Genomic DNA, 15,969 nt, shown 5'->3' with positions numbered 1-15,969 from the left:
AGCATTACTGCACGGCCAGCTACTACTCGGTTTTGATTGCAGTGTGAACCTTGTGTACTTTTAAAAAAAAATATTCCTTAATTAAAATGAGTATTTTGATATAGCAATTACTGTACAATACAGCATTTTTTCTCAGCTGGAAAGTAACCTTTGCTTGTAGTACAGACAGCTCTGAAAAACTATACAAAACATACCCCTGCCCACTGGCAGTGCGTCAGCATTACAGCACTGGTCAATGAGTTGATGACAATGTTCTATCATGGATTCTAACTGAGCTTTATCATATGAAACTCCCAGGAATCTCACAAGCTGCTCAACCATCGTTGCAAGGTCCTGGAAGACAACAGAAAAGACAAATGAGAAACAATCTGTAAATGTCAAGATAAGGAATGACTTACAGATTGCAATGACAAAATTCACATTTAAAACCAATTTAAAAAGCTATCAGCCTGCATCACCGTTTCTATTCAATCATAATGAAAACAGAATTAGTACTGTCCTCAACTCTGTTCAAAATGAATGTATTTTGCTGTAGCACAGGTGTGGGAAGAGGGAGGAAGCGCTGGTGTGCATTTGCTCAGGAGTACAGGCCTCATTACTAGGGATGTGTATTTGTTAATGTGCATTCACTTTGTTAGTGCTCCTTAAAAACATTTCTAAATCCAGATGTGCCCTTGAGTTGACCTAACTCCTGGTGACCACATAATGAGGGACCCCTTCTTGTGGTTTTCTTGGCATGATACAGGAGTGGTTTGCCATTGCCTTCTCCTGCACAGTGGGGCCAATACAGAAAGTTACTGCAAGCTCAGCCACACGGTTGTCATGGGGTATATGCACATCTTCTTGGCCAAGTAATGCAGTAACAGGGTTGGGTGCGGGTTTAACTTGTGCAGCATACATGACTGCACATTGCATTCAGTGAATGCATATGAGGGTATTAAGTATACCACAGCAATGCAGAAAGGGAAACAGTGGCCTCCAACATGGAGTTACTGGCAGAATTTTTTTGCCAGATCCAGCGCAGTGTAGCCTGACCTGATACCCCTGGCCTAATAGCTTCCTGTACCAGCACCCACTACCATCACCATTACCGGACTGGATCCTCCTCACTCCTCCCTGACTTAAAAAAACAACTTTCTTTGTTGACTAGTGTCACCTCCCCCCCCCCCCCTGCCCTACCAACCTTACCCTCCTGCCCCTAGCTTTAAAAAAATCCTGGTGTCTATGGCATCCCCACCTGACATAACCCCCTTCCCCCCCCCCCCCCCCGACTAAAAAAAAAAGCCAATTCCCTGGTGTCTAGTGGCACACCCATCCACCCCCCTCCCCCTAGGTCCTCCAACCCCTTCCCCAGGTGGTACCTTAAAGGAGGCAGGAATGATGCACACTCACTTCTGCCTCCTGCACCACCATCTTGGAAAATGGTAACAACCAGTCTGTGCGGTGCATCCTGAGATGCACCTAGCAGCTTAGTAGGGGTCAGTCTGCTATATAAGATTCACTCAATACGCACCCTACTTGACCCCTCTACTTTGAACATACTCATTCACTCACTCATCATAATTCATCTTGATTACTGCAATGCTCTCTACAAAGGGATATGAACACGAGACCTTAAGCATCTCCAACTGATCCAGAATACAGCCACAGGCCACAGAAAGTTTGATGTTACAGGTGTTGATGCCCCTGTATAAGTCGTTGGTGAGGCCCCACCTGGAGTATTGTGTTCAGTTTTGGAGGCCGTATCTTGCTAAGGATGTAAAAAGAATTGAAGCGGTGCAAAGAAAAGCTACAAAAATGGTATGGGATTTGCGTTACAAGACGTATGAGGAGAGACTTGCTGACCTGAACATGTATACTCTGGAGGAAAGGAGAAACAGGGGTGATATAATACAGACGTTCAAATATTTGAAAGGTATTAATCCGCAAACGAACCTTTTCCGGAGATGGGAAGGCGGTAGAACTAGAGGACATGAAATGAGATTGAAGGGGGGCAGACTCAAGAAAAATGTCAGGAAGTATTTTTTCACGGAGAGAGCGGTGGATGCTTGGAATGCCCTCCCGCGGGAGGTGGTGGAGATGAAAACGGTAACGGAATTCAAACATGCGTGGGATAAACATAAAGGAATCCTGTTCAGAAGGAATGGATCCTCAGGAGTTTAGCCAAGATTGGGTGGCAGAGCCAGTGGTGGAAGGCGAGGCTGATGGTTGGGAGGCGGGGCTAGTGCTGGGCAGACTTCTACAGTCTGTGCCCTGAAAAAGACAGATACAAATCAAGGTAAGGTATAAATAAAAAGTAACACATATGAGTTATCTTGTTGGGCAGACTGGATGGACCGTTCAGGTCTTTTTCTGCCGTTATCTACTATGTTACTATCACGCTTATTTTCGAAAGTGATCACCAGCCATCTTCCAACATAAATCGGGAGATGGCCGGCGATTTCGCAAAAGCGGCAAAATCGGTATAATCGAAAGCCACATTTTTGACACCATCGCTGCTTTCCCGAAAGTGCAAGGGGGCGTGTCGGCAGGGCATGGGCGGGCATGGGCGTGGCTACCAGATGGCCAAAAAAAGCGGCGTTAAGCAGTATTTCGCCGGGTTTACTTGGTCCTTTAATTTTCATGACCAAGCCTCAAAAAGGTGCCCCAATTGACCAGATGACTACCGGAGGGAATGGGGGATGATCTCCCCATACTCCCCCAGTGATCACCAACCTCCTCCCACAGTAAAAAAATTAAAATAAAACACTTTTTTGCCAGCCTCTTATACCAACCTGAAATGTCATACCCAGCTCCCTGACAGCAGTATGCAGGTCCCTGGAGCAGTTTTTAATGGGTGCAGTGCAATTCAGGCAGGCAGACCCAGGTCCATCCCCCCCCTACCTGTTACACTTGTGGTGCTAAGTGTTGAGCCCTCCAAACCCCCCAAAACCCACTGTACCCACAAGTAGGTGCCCCCCTTCAGCCATAAGGGCTATGGTAATGGTGTAGAGTTGTGGGGAGTGGGTTTGGGGGGCTCAGCAACCAAGGTAAGGGAGCTATGCACCTGGGAGCTATTTGTATTTTTTTTTTAATTTTTAAAAGTGCCCCCTAGGGTGCCTGGTTGGTGTCCTGGCATGTCAGGGAGACCAGTGCAGTATAAATGCCGGCTCCTCCCATGACCAAATGCCTTGGATTTCGCCAGGTTCGGGATGGCCGGCATTTTTTTCCATTATCGCTGAAAAACAAAACCGGCGATCTCAAACCTGGCGAACTCTGGCATTTGGCTGGCCTGAACCGTATTATCGGAAAAAAAAGATGGCCGGCCATTTTTTTTTTCAATAATATGGTTCCGGGCAGCTGTTGCGCCACCGCCAAAATAGATTGCGATCTATTTCGCTGGCAACGTTCGATTATGCCCCTCTATGTCACATACCGTATCTCTTATAAGCTCCTTCTCCTTGCTTTCAAAATACAGCATTCAGACACACTCTCTTTTCTCTCCTAATCTGCTACCAGCCATCTAGAACATGGCGATTCTCCCAACAACATCTTGCTATTCCCTCACACTGTAACATTTTCCATGCCTCTATTAGATGTTCTGCATTTTCGGTTCAGGGCCCAGAACTTAGAACCAGTTACTGATCCACTTCTGAGTACAACCCTCACTGTCCCAATTCAAATCTGACCTTAAAACCTTTCTTTTTACAGAGGCATACACCTGAGGCTACCTGTTTTAAGCCACATCATAGGACAGCACAACTACCTGCCCTATTATTTTTCTCCCCTTCTCTTTTCTTTTCGATATTGTAATTCATTTCATTTCATCCTCCCTTCTTCCCTTCTCTCCATTCCTTGTCTCTGTCATCCTCCTTTCCTTTCTTCTTTTTTTAATCTGTAAACTGCCCCAACACTTCGGTAATGGGCAGGATAGTAAATTACTCAATAAACTTGAAACTTGATATAAGGGAATTATTCCCTTTTGGTATTTGGGGGAAAGGGGGGCCCTAGATACAGAAGCATATTTTTTTTATTATGCCAGGGGCATGGGGGGAGGGGGGGGTTGGGTTGAGGGCTGCCACTAGACACCAGGGATTGGGAGTTCAGACTCTTGGGGGGCGGGATTGAAGCAGATGCAGGTGGCCTGATCTTTTTTTTTATTACCCTTTTTGTCACTGCATACGCCATTCACCACTTACAATGTTGCCAGAACCCACCCAGCATTGGACCCAAGGCAATGGAGGATTAAGGGCTTCTTTTACAAAGACACACTAGTGATTCCTGTGCGGCAAATGAGAGGAAGCCCATAGGAATTGAATGGGCTTCCTCTCATTTGCTGTACCGAGAATCGGTAGCGCAGCTTTATAAAAGAGGCCCTAAGTGACTTGTCCAAGGCACCATCTTAGGATCTGAAACTGGGCCTTATGGCTCCCAGCCTGTTACTCCCCCACTCCTTAAATTTGGGGTCTGCTAAATCAATTTAACATGCATTAACAACCAAATTAATGTGCATTAAGTTGATTAGTGCATGTTACAAAGTTTTAATGCATGTTAAAAACATTTTATTAAAATTAATGTATGAAATGAACCAAAAACCATCTGAAAATTGTGAAAAAGGCCAAATGAACCAGACATTTTTGCGCCGGATACATCCCTACTTGTAAACGGCATGCAGAGTTACTACACAAGCAACAGAAAAGGAAGCACATGTTAGAGTAGTGCTGTGACCAAAAAATATTTCCAGAATACTCTTTCTTGCTCTATTGCTCTCTCTGAGTGGAGAAGTAACCTAATGGCTACACCAGTGAGCTACAAATCAGGTAAGCCTAGTTCAAACCTCTCTGTGACTCCTTGTGAGCTTAAGCAAGTCACTTACCCTGCATTGCCTCAGACACAAGCATAAGCTCTTCAGGTACAGGAAAATGTCTACTGTACCTGAATGTAGGACACCTTGAACTATAAATGAATTTTAAAAAATGTATGAGCTAAACCAAAAATTCATTCCCTTTTCCAGTGGCGTAGCCAGAAGTCAATTTTTGGGTGGGCCAACAGGTTGGATGGGTGGGCACTAGACAGTGGTGTGCTGGTAAATGTTTAACAACAGGCTCTCTCCCTGGTCCACCTCTGCGCCCCACCCCCGTCCACCTGTGCACCTCCCCCCCCCCCCGAAATTGCAGAGCTGGCTATAGCCGGGGAGAGAGCCTGGGGGGGTGGAAGGGGGAGGCAATGCATTACTCTCTCCAGGAAAAAAAAAACATTAAATGATCCCAGGTTCCAATCTAATTCATGTTTAATGTTGGATAAAATGCCATAAATAAGTAAATAAATATAAACTTTTAATGTTGAACACCTGATTCTCAAAGTGGACATATTCCAAACACTATAATGAAAATAAAACGATTTTTTTCTACCTTTGCTGTCTGGTGACTTTGTTTTTCTGATCATGCTGGCCCAGTATCTGATTCTGCTGCTATCTGTCCTCTTTACTCCGTTTCCAAGGCTTCCTTTCCATTTACTTCTTTACTTTCCGCCTTTCTTCTTCATTTCTTGCTCTATATCTGTAAGTAAAAGCTGGGTCCTCCGCAGACTTGACTGTCCAGTGGATCCAGCGTCTGCCTATTTTCTTCATCCATGTGCAGTTTTCTCCTCTCTTTCCTTTTCCCTCATCTCATCTCCTTCCTCACTCTTCCATTCCCTCCATCCATGTCCAGCATTTCTTCTCTCTCCCTTCCCTCTCCTCCATCCATGTCTAGCAACCCTCCTCTCTCCTGCCCTTCCCTCCATCCATCCATGTCCAGCAACCCTCCTCTCCCCTGCCCCCCCTCCATCCATCCATACCCAGTGACTCTCCTCTCTCCCCTGCCCTGCCCTCCCCTCCCATCCATTTCCAGTGATTCTCCTTCACCCCCATCCTTCCAGAGCTTACAATCTAATTAGGACAGACAAATAGGACAAACAAGAGGATAAGGGAATTACTAAGGAGTAGGGGCAGAGCAAACTCTCATGCCTGGACAAAATGGAAACTGTTAATCACTAGACCACCACATTCCAATACACTGCAGCTGGTCTTACTAGGAGCGTCTTAATCACCAGCAGATAACTGAGCAAAGTTCAGAGAGGGCAGACAATGGACGCTTGCCTGCCCTTTAATCCCGGCAGCGTCTGCTGTTTGACCTCCCCAAGATCTTTTACCTACATGTCCAAATCTTCACCAAATAGGAGCTTGCTCCTTCCCTCCCATTCCATCTGCCCACCCTCTGACAGCAGCGCTTCCGGTTGCGCGCACGTGCACACACACACTCTCCTACCTTACCTTCTCCTCTCTCCCCACCCTGGCTCTCTCTTTCCTCCTCCTCTCTCACTTTCTTGGCCTCTGTCCTCTTCGTCTCTTTTGCTTGTCCCCTCTCTACTTCTTTCCCTACCTACTGTTCTCTCTCTCTCTCTCTCTTCTGGAGCATAGCCGTTTTTCTTACTATACATGTAGTGCTGCTAAGGTTCCATTAGAGGGCACTGATTCTTAAGAAAAAGACTAAGCTTTAGAAGCTGGAAACAAAGGCAGCTCCACGAGTAAATATGGTAAAAAGGCTCTCTTTACGTCATCTTTGCTCCGCAGACGCTGCCTACCACCGCCACGATCGCAGGATCTACTTCCTCCCTCTGTCTCAGCAGCAGCAGCGGTAGCGATTCAAACACGCTGCCTCCTGCGTCTAACCCGGAAGCGTCTCCTCTGCAGAGGGAAGAGGTAGATCCTGTGATCGGGAAGCGCTGCCGTCAGAGAGATGGAGGCAGGATCGGAGCGCAGCCTGCTCCCTCCACTCCACTGCTGGGTGGGCCTGGACCTAAACTGGGTGGGCCTAGGCCCACCCAGGCCCACCCGTGGCTACGCCCCTGCGGCCTTTCCTCCATTAGCCTGATTAAATGAATGCTTTCTTGTTCAAAACTAGTTCATATGTTTAACTTTACTTTGAGGAGATAGACTTTTATTATGGTCACACACTTTGTTTCAGAAAATCCGTGACAACATCATTTTTCACATCGATTCAAGCTATGTTGCGGCGAAGTGGTTCTAGAACAGGTTTCTGGAAGTCTACATAGCAGAGCCCTATTTGGCTGGGAAGACCTGAAGCCCCACACAGTTAACCTATTTGGATAAATGTTTTTCGGGGAAATGTTAGGGATGGTCAGCTGGACATTTTTCATTTTATTTTGTAAACTCTATAATATATCATGGAAATGCAAACTAGAATAATACAATAAATCAATAGAGTTTGCAAGTTTAGTTTGCGGGTGTCTCACGAAACTAAATAGTTATTCAAATATGGAACCTCAAATCTCCAGATAGGAAACAATGCAAACGCATTAAACAATCACTATCCAAAGTGGAGTCCAGTACTATCATTGGTTCCTGTGAGGAAAAATAGGGGGAAAAACCAATCAATCGCAAAAACTCACTCTGAATGAGAAAAACGAGTGACCAATTTAATAACGCAAGACTGCCGATATACTACTCTGTCCTATTTGAGATCTACCCCCAATGCTCAAGATCCATCAACCCTGAAGCTAAGTATCAATTGCTATTTGCTATTTTGCTATCGATTGCTATTTTGCTATTTTTGGTTTTGGGATATTTTTCAGGGTTATCCGAAGGAATTGATTAGGGAAGGGTCCCATAGTAGGTGTATTCAGGGGGTTATATGGGCAGCCTCTAATATAGTCTCTCAAGACCTACTTATTTGGGCAAGCTTACCCTAAAGATCCCGTCCTGCCTCTGTGATTCCTGGACTCCAACTCCTCTAAAGATCTTGTAGACTTAACTACTTTCTCTTAACCCTGTACCTTTCTGCCCCTCGTATCACTTTCCATTTATTGTACTTTCCTGTTTGTTAACTAAATGTTGTAAGCCACATTGAGCCTGCCAGTGGTGGGAAATTGTGGGGTATAAATGATATAAATAAATAAATAAATAAATACTTTTTGAGCTGGAACCAGTTTTCCTTTTAGTTTGGTGTTTGGTGTGCTCTTTTGAATGTATAGTGGGGATTAAATAAGGGTCTTTTTTAAATCACTCATTTTTCTCACTCAGAGTGAGTTTTTGCGATTGATTGGTTTTCCCCCCTATTTTTCCTCACAGGAACCAATGATAGTACTGGACTCCATTTTGGATAGTGATTATTTAATGCGTTTGCATTGTTTCCTATCCGGAGATTTGAGGTTCCATATTTGAATAACTATTTAGTTTCGTGAGACACCCACAAACTAAACTTGCAAACTCTATTGATTTATCATTTTATTTTGTGTCATTTCCTGTTTCATTTCCAGGAATTTTTGTTTTGTTCGGGATTTCATGTTGTCAAGTGTGCCTTCTGTGCAAGTAGTGTGCACTGTTTGAACAGAGGACTCACTATTTCCAAAGAGGCTGCACTCCTTTGGAAAGAATGTGCACATTTTCTTGATAGTGCGTACTTGCATGAATAATCACACATGCATGCACTATCAGGAAACAGTGCACACCCTTTCCAAAAGAGTGCACCCTCTTTGCAGATAGTGGGCACTCTTACTCTTTGAAAAGAGTGCACATCCTCTTTTTTATAAAGGGGTCTGTTATACTAGGCAGTTTACATCTCTATTCTCTCAGGCTGCTGTTTAATTCTGATACTCTTTGCTTTGTATTATAAGAACCGGAGGGAATTACTTTGAATTTTCGCAAAAAGTTTAAAACTTTTTTGTTTGAAAATGTTTAAAATTATTTTTCTAATATTGTTAATTTTTATTCATTATGATTATTACATAAGTACATAAGTAATGCCACACTGGGAAAAGACCAAGGGTCCATCAAGCCCAGCATCCTGTCCACGACAGCGGCCAATCCAGGCCAAGGGCACTTGGCAAGCTTCCCAAACGTACAAACATTCTATACATGTTATTCCTGGAATTGTGGATTTTTCCCAAGTCCATTTAGTTGTGGTTTATGGACTTGTCCTTTAGGAAACCGTCTAACTCCCTTTTAAACTCTGCCAAGCTAACCGCCTTCACCACGTTCTCTGGCAACGAATTCCAGAGTTTAATTATGCGTTGGGTGAAGAAAAAATTTCTACGATTTGTTTTAAATTTACTACACTGTAGTTTCATCGCATGCCCCCTAGTCCTAGTATTTTTGGAAAACGTGAACAGACGCTTCACATCCACCTGTTCTACTCCACTCATTATTTTATATACCTCTATCATGTCTCCCCTCAGCCGTCTCTTCTCCAAGCTGAAAAGCCCTAGCCTCCTTAGTCTTTCCTCATAGGGAAGTCGTTCCATCCCCGCTATCATTTTAATCGCCCTTCGCTGCACCTTTTCCAATTCTACTATATCTTTCTTGAGATGCGGCGACCAGAATTGAACACAATACTCAAGGTGCGGTCGCACCATGGAGCGATACAACGGCATTATAACATCCTCACACCTGTTTTCCATACCTTTCCTAATAATACCCAACATTCTGTTTGCTTTCCTAGCCGCAGCAGCACACTGAGCAGAAGGTTTCAGTGTATTATCGACAACGACACCCAGATCCCTTTCTTGGTCCGTAACTCCTAACGTGGAACCTTGCATGACGTAGCTATAATTTGGGTTCTTTTTTCCCACATGCATCACCTTGCACTTGCTCACATTAAACATCATTTGCCATTTAGCCGCCCAGTCTCGTAAGGTCCTTCTGTAATTTTTCACAATCCTGTCGCGAGTTAACGACTTTGAATAACTTTGTGTCATCAGTAAATTTAATTACCTCGCTAGTTACTCCCATCTCTAAATCATTTATAAATATATTAAAAAGCAGCGGTCCTAGCACAGACCCCTGAGAACCTCACTAACTACCCTTCTCCATTGTGAATACTGCCCCTGGTGGTCCAGTGGGGGTGATGGGGCAGAACATAACATCCCTCGCTATTGAGACTGAGGAGGATAGGGAGCCATTCCGGGTGGGGGGGGGGGGGGGGTTGGTTGGGGAGGGGGAAAGGGAGGATTGGGGCTCTTTTGGGGGAGCAGGCAGGGACTCAAATCACTTAAAAAAGGTTGGGCAAATTTATGTGGGTCCTGGCCAATATTAAGCCAGGGCCTACATAACTGTCTTATGTAGGCTTTGGCTGAATACTGATTGGGACTCACATAAGCTCCAGCATCCAACCCCACTGAAATTAGTCGTTGAGCCAGGGAGGAGCGGAACGAAGGAGACACCGGCCGTCGACCACATGGATCGAACAGAGGAGGATAGAGACACCGCGCACTCGGCCATACGCCGGGAAGCCGGACCGCAGACCTCCCAGGCAGATCAGGAGCACCAGGAAACCCACCCGAACACAGCCTCCCAGCTCGACATCGACCGTGTTGATGACTCACGCGGGAGTAGCCAGCCTGCACGGTGGAGCCTGAGCTGCCGAGTCCTAGGATCTGGACAGAATAGACTAGCATGGAGGACTGTTATGAGACGTACCCGCTGGTGGACCGTAACAGACAAAGAGAGCGAACTTCCCCACTAGTTCCAGTCCCACATCCTAGATGAATACCCGCTGAGAGTTGCTGGTGCTAGGTTGCAGCAGCTCATAGGATTACATACCTTGTTTAGGAATGAATGAATGCTTGAGCTGAACAGACGATGAAGCCAAAGACCAGAAACGAACAACCCCCCCCCCCCCCCCGATCTACTATAGCTCGCTCCAGTCCGTCTGTCCCAGCTTGTCCCAGTCCCACTGCTCTGCTGCTCTCTTCTGCTCCTGTTTACTCCAGTCCGTCTGTTCCAACTTATCCTGGTCCTCCTGCTCAGCAACTCTCTGCTCCAGCTTACTCCAGTCCATCTGCCCCAGTTTGTTCCAGTCCACCTGATCCAGTTTGTTCCAGCGTGTTCCAGTCCGCCTGATCCAGCTTCTCCCTGCTTGTTCCAGTCCATCTGCTCCAGCTTGTTCCAGTCCGCCCGATCCGGCTTCAGCTTGTTCCTGTCCGCCTGATCCAGCTTCTCCCTGCTTGTTCCAGTCCCTGCTTGTTCCAGTCCATCGATCCAGCTTCTCCCTGCTTGTTCCAGTCCATCTGCTCCAGCTTGTACCAGTCCGCCTGATCCAGCTTCTCCCTGCTTGTTCCAGTCCGCCTGATCCAGCTCGTTCCAGTCCGTCTGCTCCAGCTTGTTCCAGCTTGCTCCAATACTGCTGCTCTGCTCTCTTCTGCTCCATATTATTCCAGCTTGCTCCAGTCCCGCTGCTGTGCTCTCCTCCGCACTCACCTGTTCTTGCCTGCCTGCCTGCTAGCCAATCAAACAACCTCCAAATTATTCCAGCTTGTTCCAGTCCTGCTGCTGAGCTCTCCACCGCACTCACCTGTTCCTGCCTGTCTGCCTGCGAGCCAGTCAACCAACCTGCCCTTCAACTTGCCTGCTTGTCTGCCCATCAACAACCTGCCTGCCTCCTAGCCTGCACAACTACCTACCTGCCTCCCCGCCTGCTGCCTTGCCAGCCCATCACTCTCCTAACTGACTGCTCACCCTTCAACCTGCCTGCCTCCCAGCCCATCTAACTGCCTGCCTGCCCCCCAGCCCAGAAACCTACCTGCCTGCTTGCCCCCATCAACCTACCTACCTGCCTGCCAGCCCCTCTACCTACCTTCCCACCTGCCAATCTGCCTGTCAAACCACCATCACTACATTTGCACCCGTAAACACCTCAGTCACTACTTATGGCACCCTTACACATTCTCTTCATTGCCCTGTCCCTTCCTAATCTATTCCCCCTCCCCCCACTGCTGTATACCGCATGAACTCACTGCCTATCCATGTCCTCTCCCATCCTGCTCACTACTGCAATACCCTACCCACCCCGTCCCCCACCACCACACCATCTCTACTATCTTCCTTGTCCTTCCTAGCTCTCAACCTTCAACCACCTCCTTCCTGCCATGAACCCTTCCCCATTCCTCCTAAGCGCATCCCGTCTTCGTCGCCTTCGTCGCCCTACCTCCCCCACCCTCCTCCGCACTCTCTTGCTCCTTCTCCTGCTATCCGCGGAAGACATCAATCCCAACCCAGGTCCCCCACACCTGTCCTCGTCCTTGTCTCATCCATGCAAACGTTTCTGCGATGTCTCCAATCCCATCTCTATTCCCCTTCTCCCCCCTCCTCCCTCCCCTTCTCGTGTGCCCTGTGGAATGCCCGCTCGGTCTGCAACAAACTTTCCTTCACCCATGATCTCTTCATCTCCCATTCCCTTCAACTGCTCGCCCTAACTGAAACCTGGCTCACCTCCAACGACTCTGCCTCAGTCGCGGCCCTATGCCATGGAGGTTATCTCTTCTCCCATTCTCCCCGCCCAGTTGGCTGCGGTGGCGGTGTCAGGTTACTACTTTCACCCTCCTGCAGTTTTCAACCTCTCCTCCTACCGCAGTCTCACTGCTTCTCATCCATCTGTCTATTCTACCTGCTGCCACTCAAAGTTGCAGTCATTTACCGCCCCCCCTGATAAGTCCCTCTCTTCCTTCCTTACCGACTTCGATGCCTGGCTCTCCGTTTTTCTTCATCCCCATCCCTCATTCTTGGAGACTTTAAGATACACACTGATGACCCATCCGACTCTTATGCTTCTCAGTTCCTCACTCTAACCTCCTCCTTCAACCTCCAACTGAGCTCCACCACCCCTACTCACCAATCTGGCCACTGTCTTGTCCTCTTCTCTACCTGCTCACCCTCCAATTTCTGCGCCTCAGCTCTTCCTATCTCTGACCATCACCTGATCACCTTCACACTTCATCACCCTCCCCCTCAGTCCCGCCCAACACTAACCACTACTTCCAGGAATCTCCAGGCTGTCGACCCTCCCACCTTATCCTCTAGTATCTCTAATCTCCTCCCTTCCATTATGTCCTCCGAGTCTGTCGACAAGGCTGTCTCCACCTACAATGCCACTCTCTCCTCTGCACTGGACACCCTTGCACCAGCCATCTCCCGTCCCACAAGGCGTACTAATCCCCAGCCCTGACTGACCCCTTGCACCCAATACCTTCGCTCCTGCGCCCGATTGGCTGAACACCTCTGGAGGAAATCTCGCACCCATACTGATTTCATTCATTACAAATTCATGCTATCCTCCTTCCAGTCCTCCCTATTCCTCGCCAAACAGGACTATTACACCCAATTGACTAATTCCCTCAGCTCTAACCCTCGTCGTCTCTTCGCCACCCTTAACTCCCTCCTCAAAGTGCCCTCTGCTCCCACCCCCCCCACCCCTCACTCTCTCCTCAATCACTGGCTGATTACTTCCACGACAAGGTGCAGAAGATCAACCTCGAATTCACCACCAAACCATCTCCTCCTCTTCACCCTTTAACCCACTCCCTCAACCAACCAACCCAGGCCTCCTTCTCCTCTTTTCCTGATATCACTGAAGAGGAAACCGCCCATCTTCTCTCCTCCTCAAAATGCACCACCAGTTCCTCTGACCCCACCCCCACCAACTTACTCAACACCATCTCTCCTACTGTCACCCCCCCACCATCTGTCATATCCTCAACCTCTCTCTCTCCACTGCAACTGTCCCTGACACCCTCAAGCATGCTGTAGTCACACCACTCCTCAAAAAACCACCACTGGACCCTACCTGTCCCTCCAACTATCTAAAGTCTGCAATGACCTGTTCCTTGCCAAATCTAAAGGCCACTATTCTATCCTCATCTTCCTCAACCTATCCGCCGCTTTTGACACTGTTAATCACAATTTACTTCTTGCCACACTATCCTCATTTGGGTTCCAGGGCTCTGTCCTCTCCTGGTTCTCCTCTTATCTCTCCCACCGTACCTTCAGAGTACATTCTCTTTTTCTACTCCACCCCCATCCCGCTCTCTGTTGGAGTTCCTCAGGGATCTGTCCTTGGTCCCCTTCTTTTTTCAATCTACACCTCTTCCCTGGGCTCCCTGATCTCATCTCACGGTTTCCAATATCATCTTTACGCCGACGACACCCAGCTTTATCTCTCCATACCAGACATCACTGCAGAAACCCAGGCCAAGGTATTGGCCTGCTTATCTGACATTGCTGCCTGGATGTCCAACCGCCACCTGAAACTGAACGTGGCCAAGACCGAGCTTATTGTCTTCCCACCCAAACCCACTTCTCCTCTCCCTCCACTCTCTATCTCAGTTGATAACACCCTCATCCTCCCCGTCTCATCTGCCTGCAACCTTGGAGTCATCTTCGACTCCTCCCTCTCCTTCTCTGCGCATATCCAGCAGATAGCCAAGACCTGTCGCTTCTTCCTCTATAACATTAGCAAAATTCGCCCTTTCCTTTCTGAGCACACCACCCGAACTCTCATCCCCTCTCTCATTACCTCTTGCCTTGACTACTGCAACCTACTCCTCACTGGCCTCCAACTTAGCCATCTATCCCCCCTTCAGTCCATTCAGAACTCTGCTGCACGTCTTATCTTCCGCCTGGACCGATATACTCATATCACCCCTCTCCTCAAGTCACTTCACTGGCTTCCGATTAGGTACCGCATACAGTTCAAGCTTCTCCTACTAACCTACAAATGCACTCAATCTGAAGCCCCTCCCTACCTCTCTACCTTCATCTCCCCCTACGTTCCTACCCTTAACCTCTGCTCTCAAGACAAATCTCTCCTTTCAGTACCCTTCTCCACCACTGCCAACTCCAGGCTCCGCCCTTTCTGCCTCGCCTCACCCCATGCTTGGAATAAACTCCCTGAGCCCATTCGCCAGGCCCCCTTCCTGCCATCTTCAAATCCTTGCTGAAAGCCCACCTCTTCAATGTCGCCTTCGGCACCTAACCACCATACTTCTATTCAGGAAATCTAGACTGCCCCAACTTGACATTTCGTCCTTTAGATTGTAAGCTCCTTTGAGCAGGGACTGTCCTTCTTTGTTAAACTGTACAGTGCTGCGTAACCCTAGTAGCGCTCTAGAAATGTTAAGTAGTAGTAGTAGTAGTCCTGATATTCAGTGCTGTGAATATCTGGGACTAATTCTCCCCGCAGCTGTCAGAGTTTAAAAAAAACCTGTGATTCCCATGGGCTGAATATCTACCCCATTATGTATAGCAGCTGGATATCACTGAAGTACATATAGCTGCCACAGCAAATGCTTTAATCGAATGTTTAGCACTTATTGCCTATGTAGACAGTGGCACTGAATATACATATTTTTCAAAATGCTGCACTGATTTTCTCACCACTGGTCTGAATATTGAACTGAGAACTCTTACACCCCACAAACGCAGTTGTAAGCTCACATAAACACACACAACCAGATGAAGTACCACAACATGAAACAACAAAGTCATGAACCACAATCAAAAAAACTAGGCATTTAGAAAAATTAATATTCTAAATTCTACCTTGTGCATATCTTCATACTTAAGGAAAAGTACATTGGAGTCCATATGATGTTCCCAGAATTCCTGCACGTGCTCAAACCATGAACCATAACCTACTGCAGAGATGACAAAGATGTCATTAATTAATGACAGTAGCACCAGGCACAATACTGTTGTAGGTGGTGCATATGTACATTTAAAGTAAGAGATGCAAAGCAATTTAGTCTTGCAGACAAGCAGTATAATGGATTATACTGAATAACATTTTTCAAAAGTTACAACTCACATGTAAGAACCTAGAACAATTGAAAGGCTTAAAATTTCAAGACCACTTTTACCTATTTTGGATGTTTGCTATAAAATCAGTAAATTAAGCTGAACAAGATCTTTAAATCTTATTAGTATGCATACTGAGGTGAGCTGAGTCCTGGTGCAAGGTTTCTACAGCAGCACAATTTATGCCCCTCTTCTTGTCTCCTGTCCAGATTTTTTTTCTTCTACTGTCTGGGTCCCATAAATGGCAAAAATAGATCAAGATCAAGGCTGGAGTGGGCTTCGATAGCAACTCCAGTAGTTCGGAAGTAGGGCCTATGCCCAGTGGCATTCCTAGGGGGGGGGGGCGGTGGGGGCGGTCCGCC

General features: G+C 47.1%; 1 protein-coding gene across 1 annotated transcript in view; it reads right to left on the bottom strand.

The window, feature by feature from the left end:
• SULT4A1 (sulfotransferase family 4A member 1) overlaps window positions 1–15,969 on the bottom strand; it is a 112,287-nt gene that overhangs the window by 1,112 nt on the left and 95,206 nt on the right. Inside the window, exons 5-6 of the mRNA XM_030215014.1 lie at window positions 15,353–15,447; window positions 195–333 (exon numbers count right to left, since the gene is read on the bottom strand). Of these exons, the coding sequence (XP_030070874.1) occupies window positions 195–333; window positions 15,353–15,447 (234 nt within the window). The remainder of the gene's footprint in view (window positions 1–194; window positions 334–15,352; window positions 15,448–15,969) is intronic.

This window comes from Microcaecilia unicolor, chromosome 9 (assembly GCF_901765095.1).
Source record: "Microcaecilia unicolor chromosome 9, aMicUni1.1, whole genome shotgun sequence".
NCBI classification, from domain to species: domain Eukaryota; kingdom Metazoa; phylum Chordata; class Amphibia; order Gymnophiona; family Siphonopidae; genus Microcaecilia; species Microcaecilia unicolor.
The sequence above is the reverse complement of the archived record's forward strand: the minus strand, read 5'-3'. Positions and strand labels throughout refer to the sequence as shown.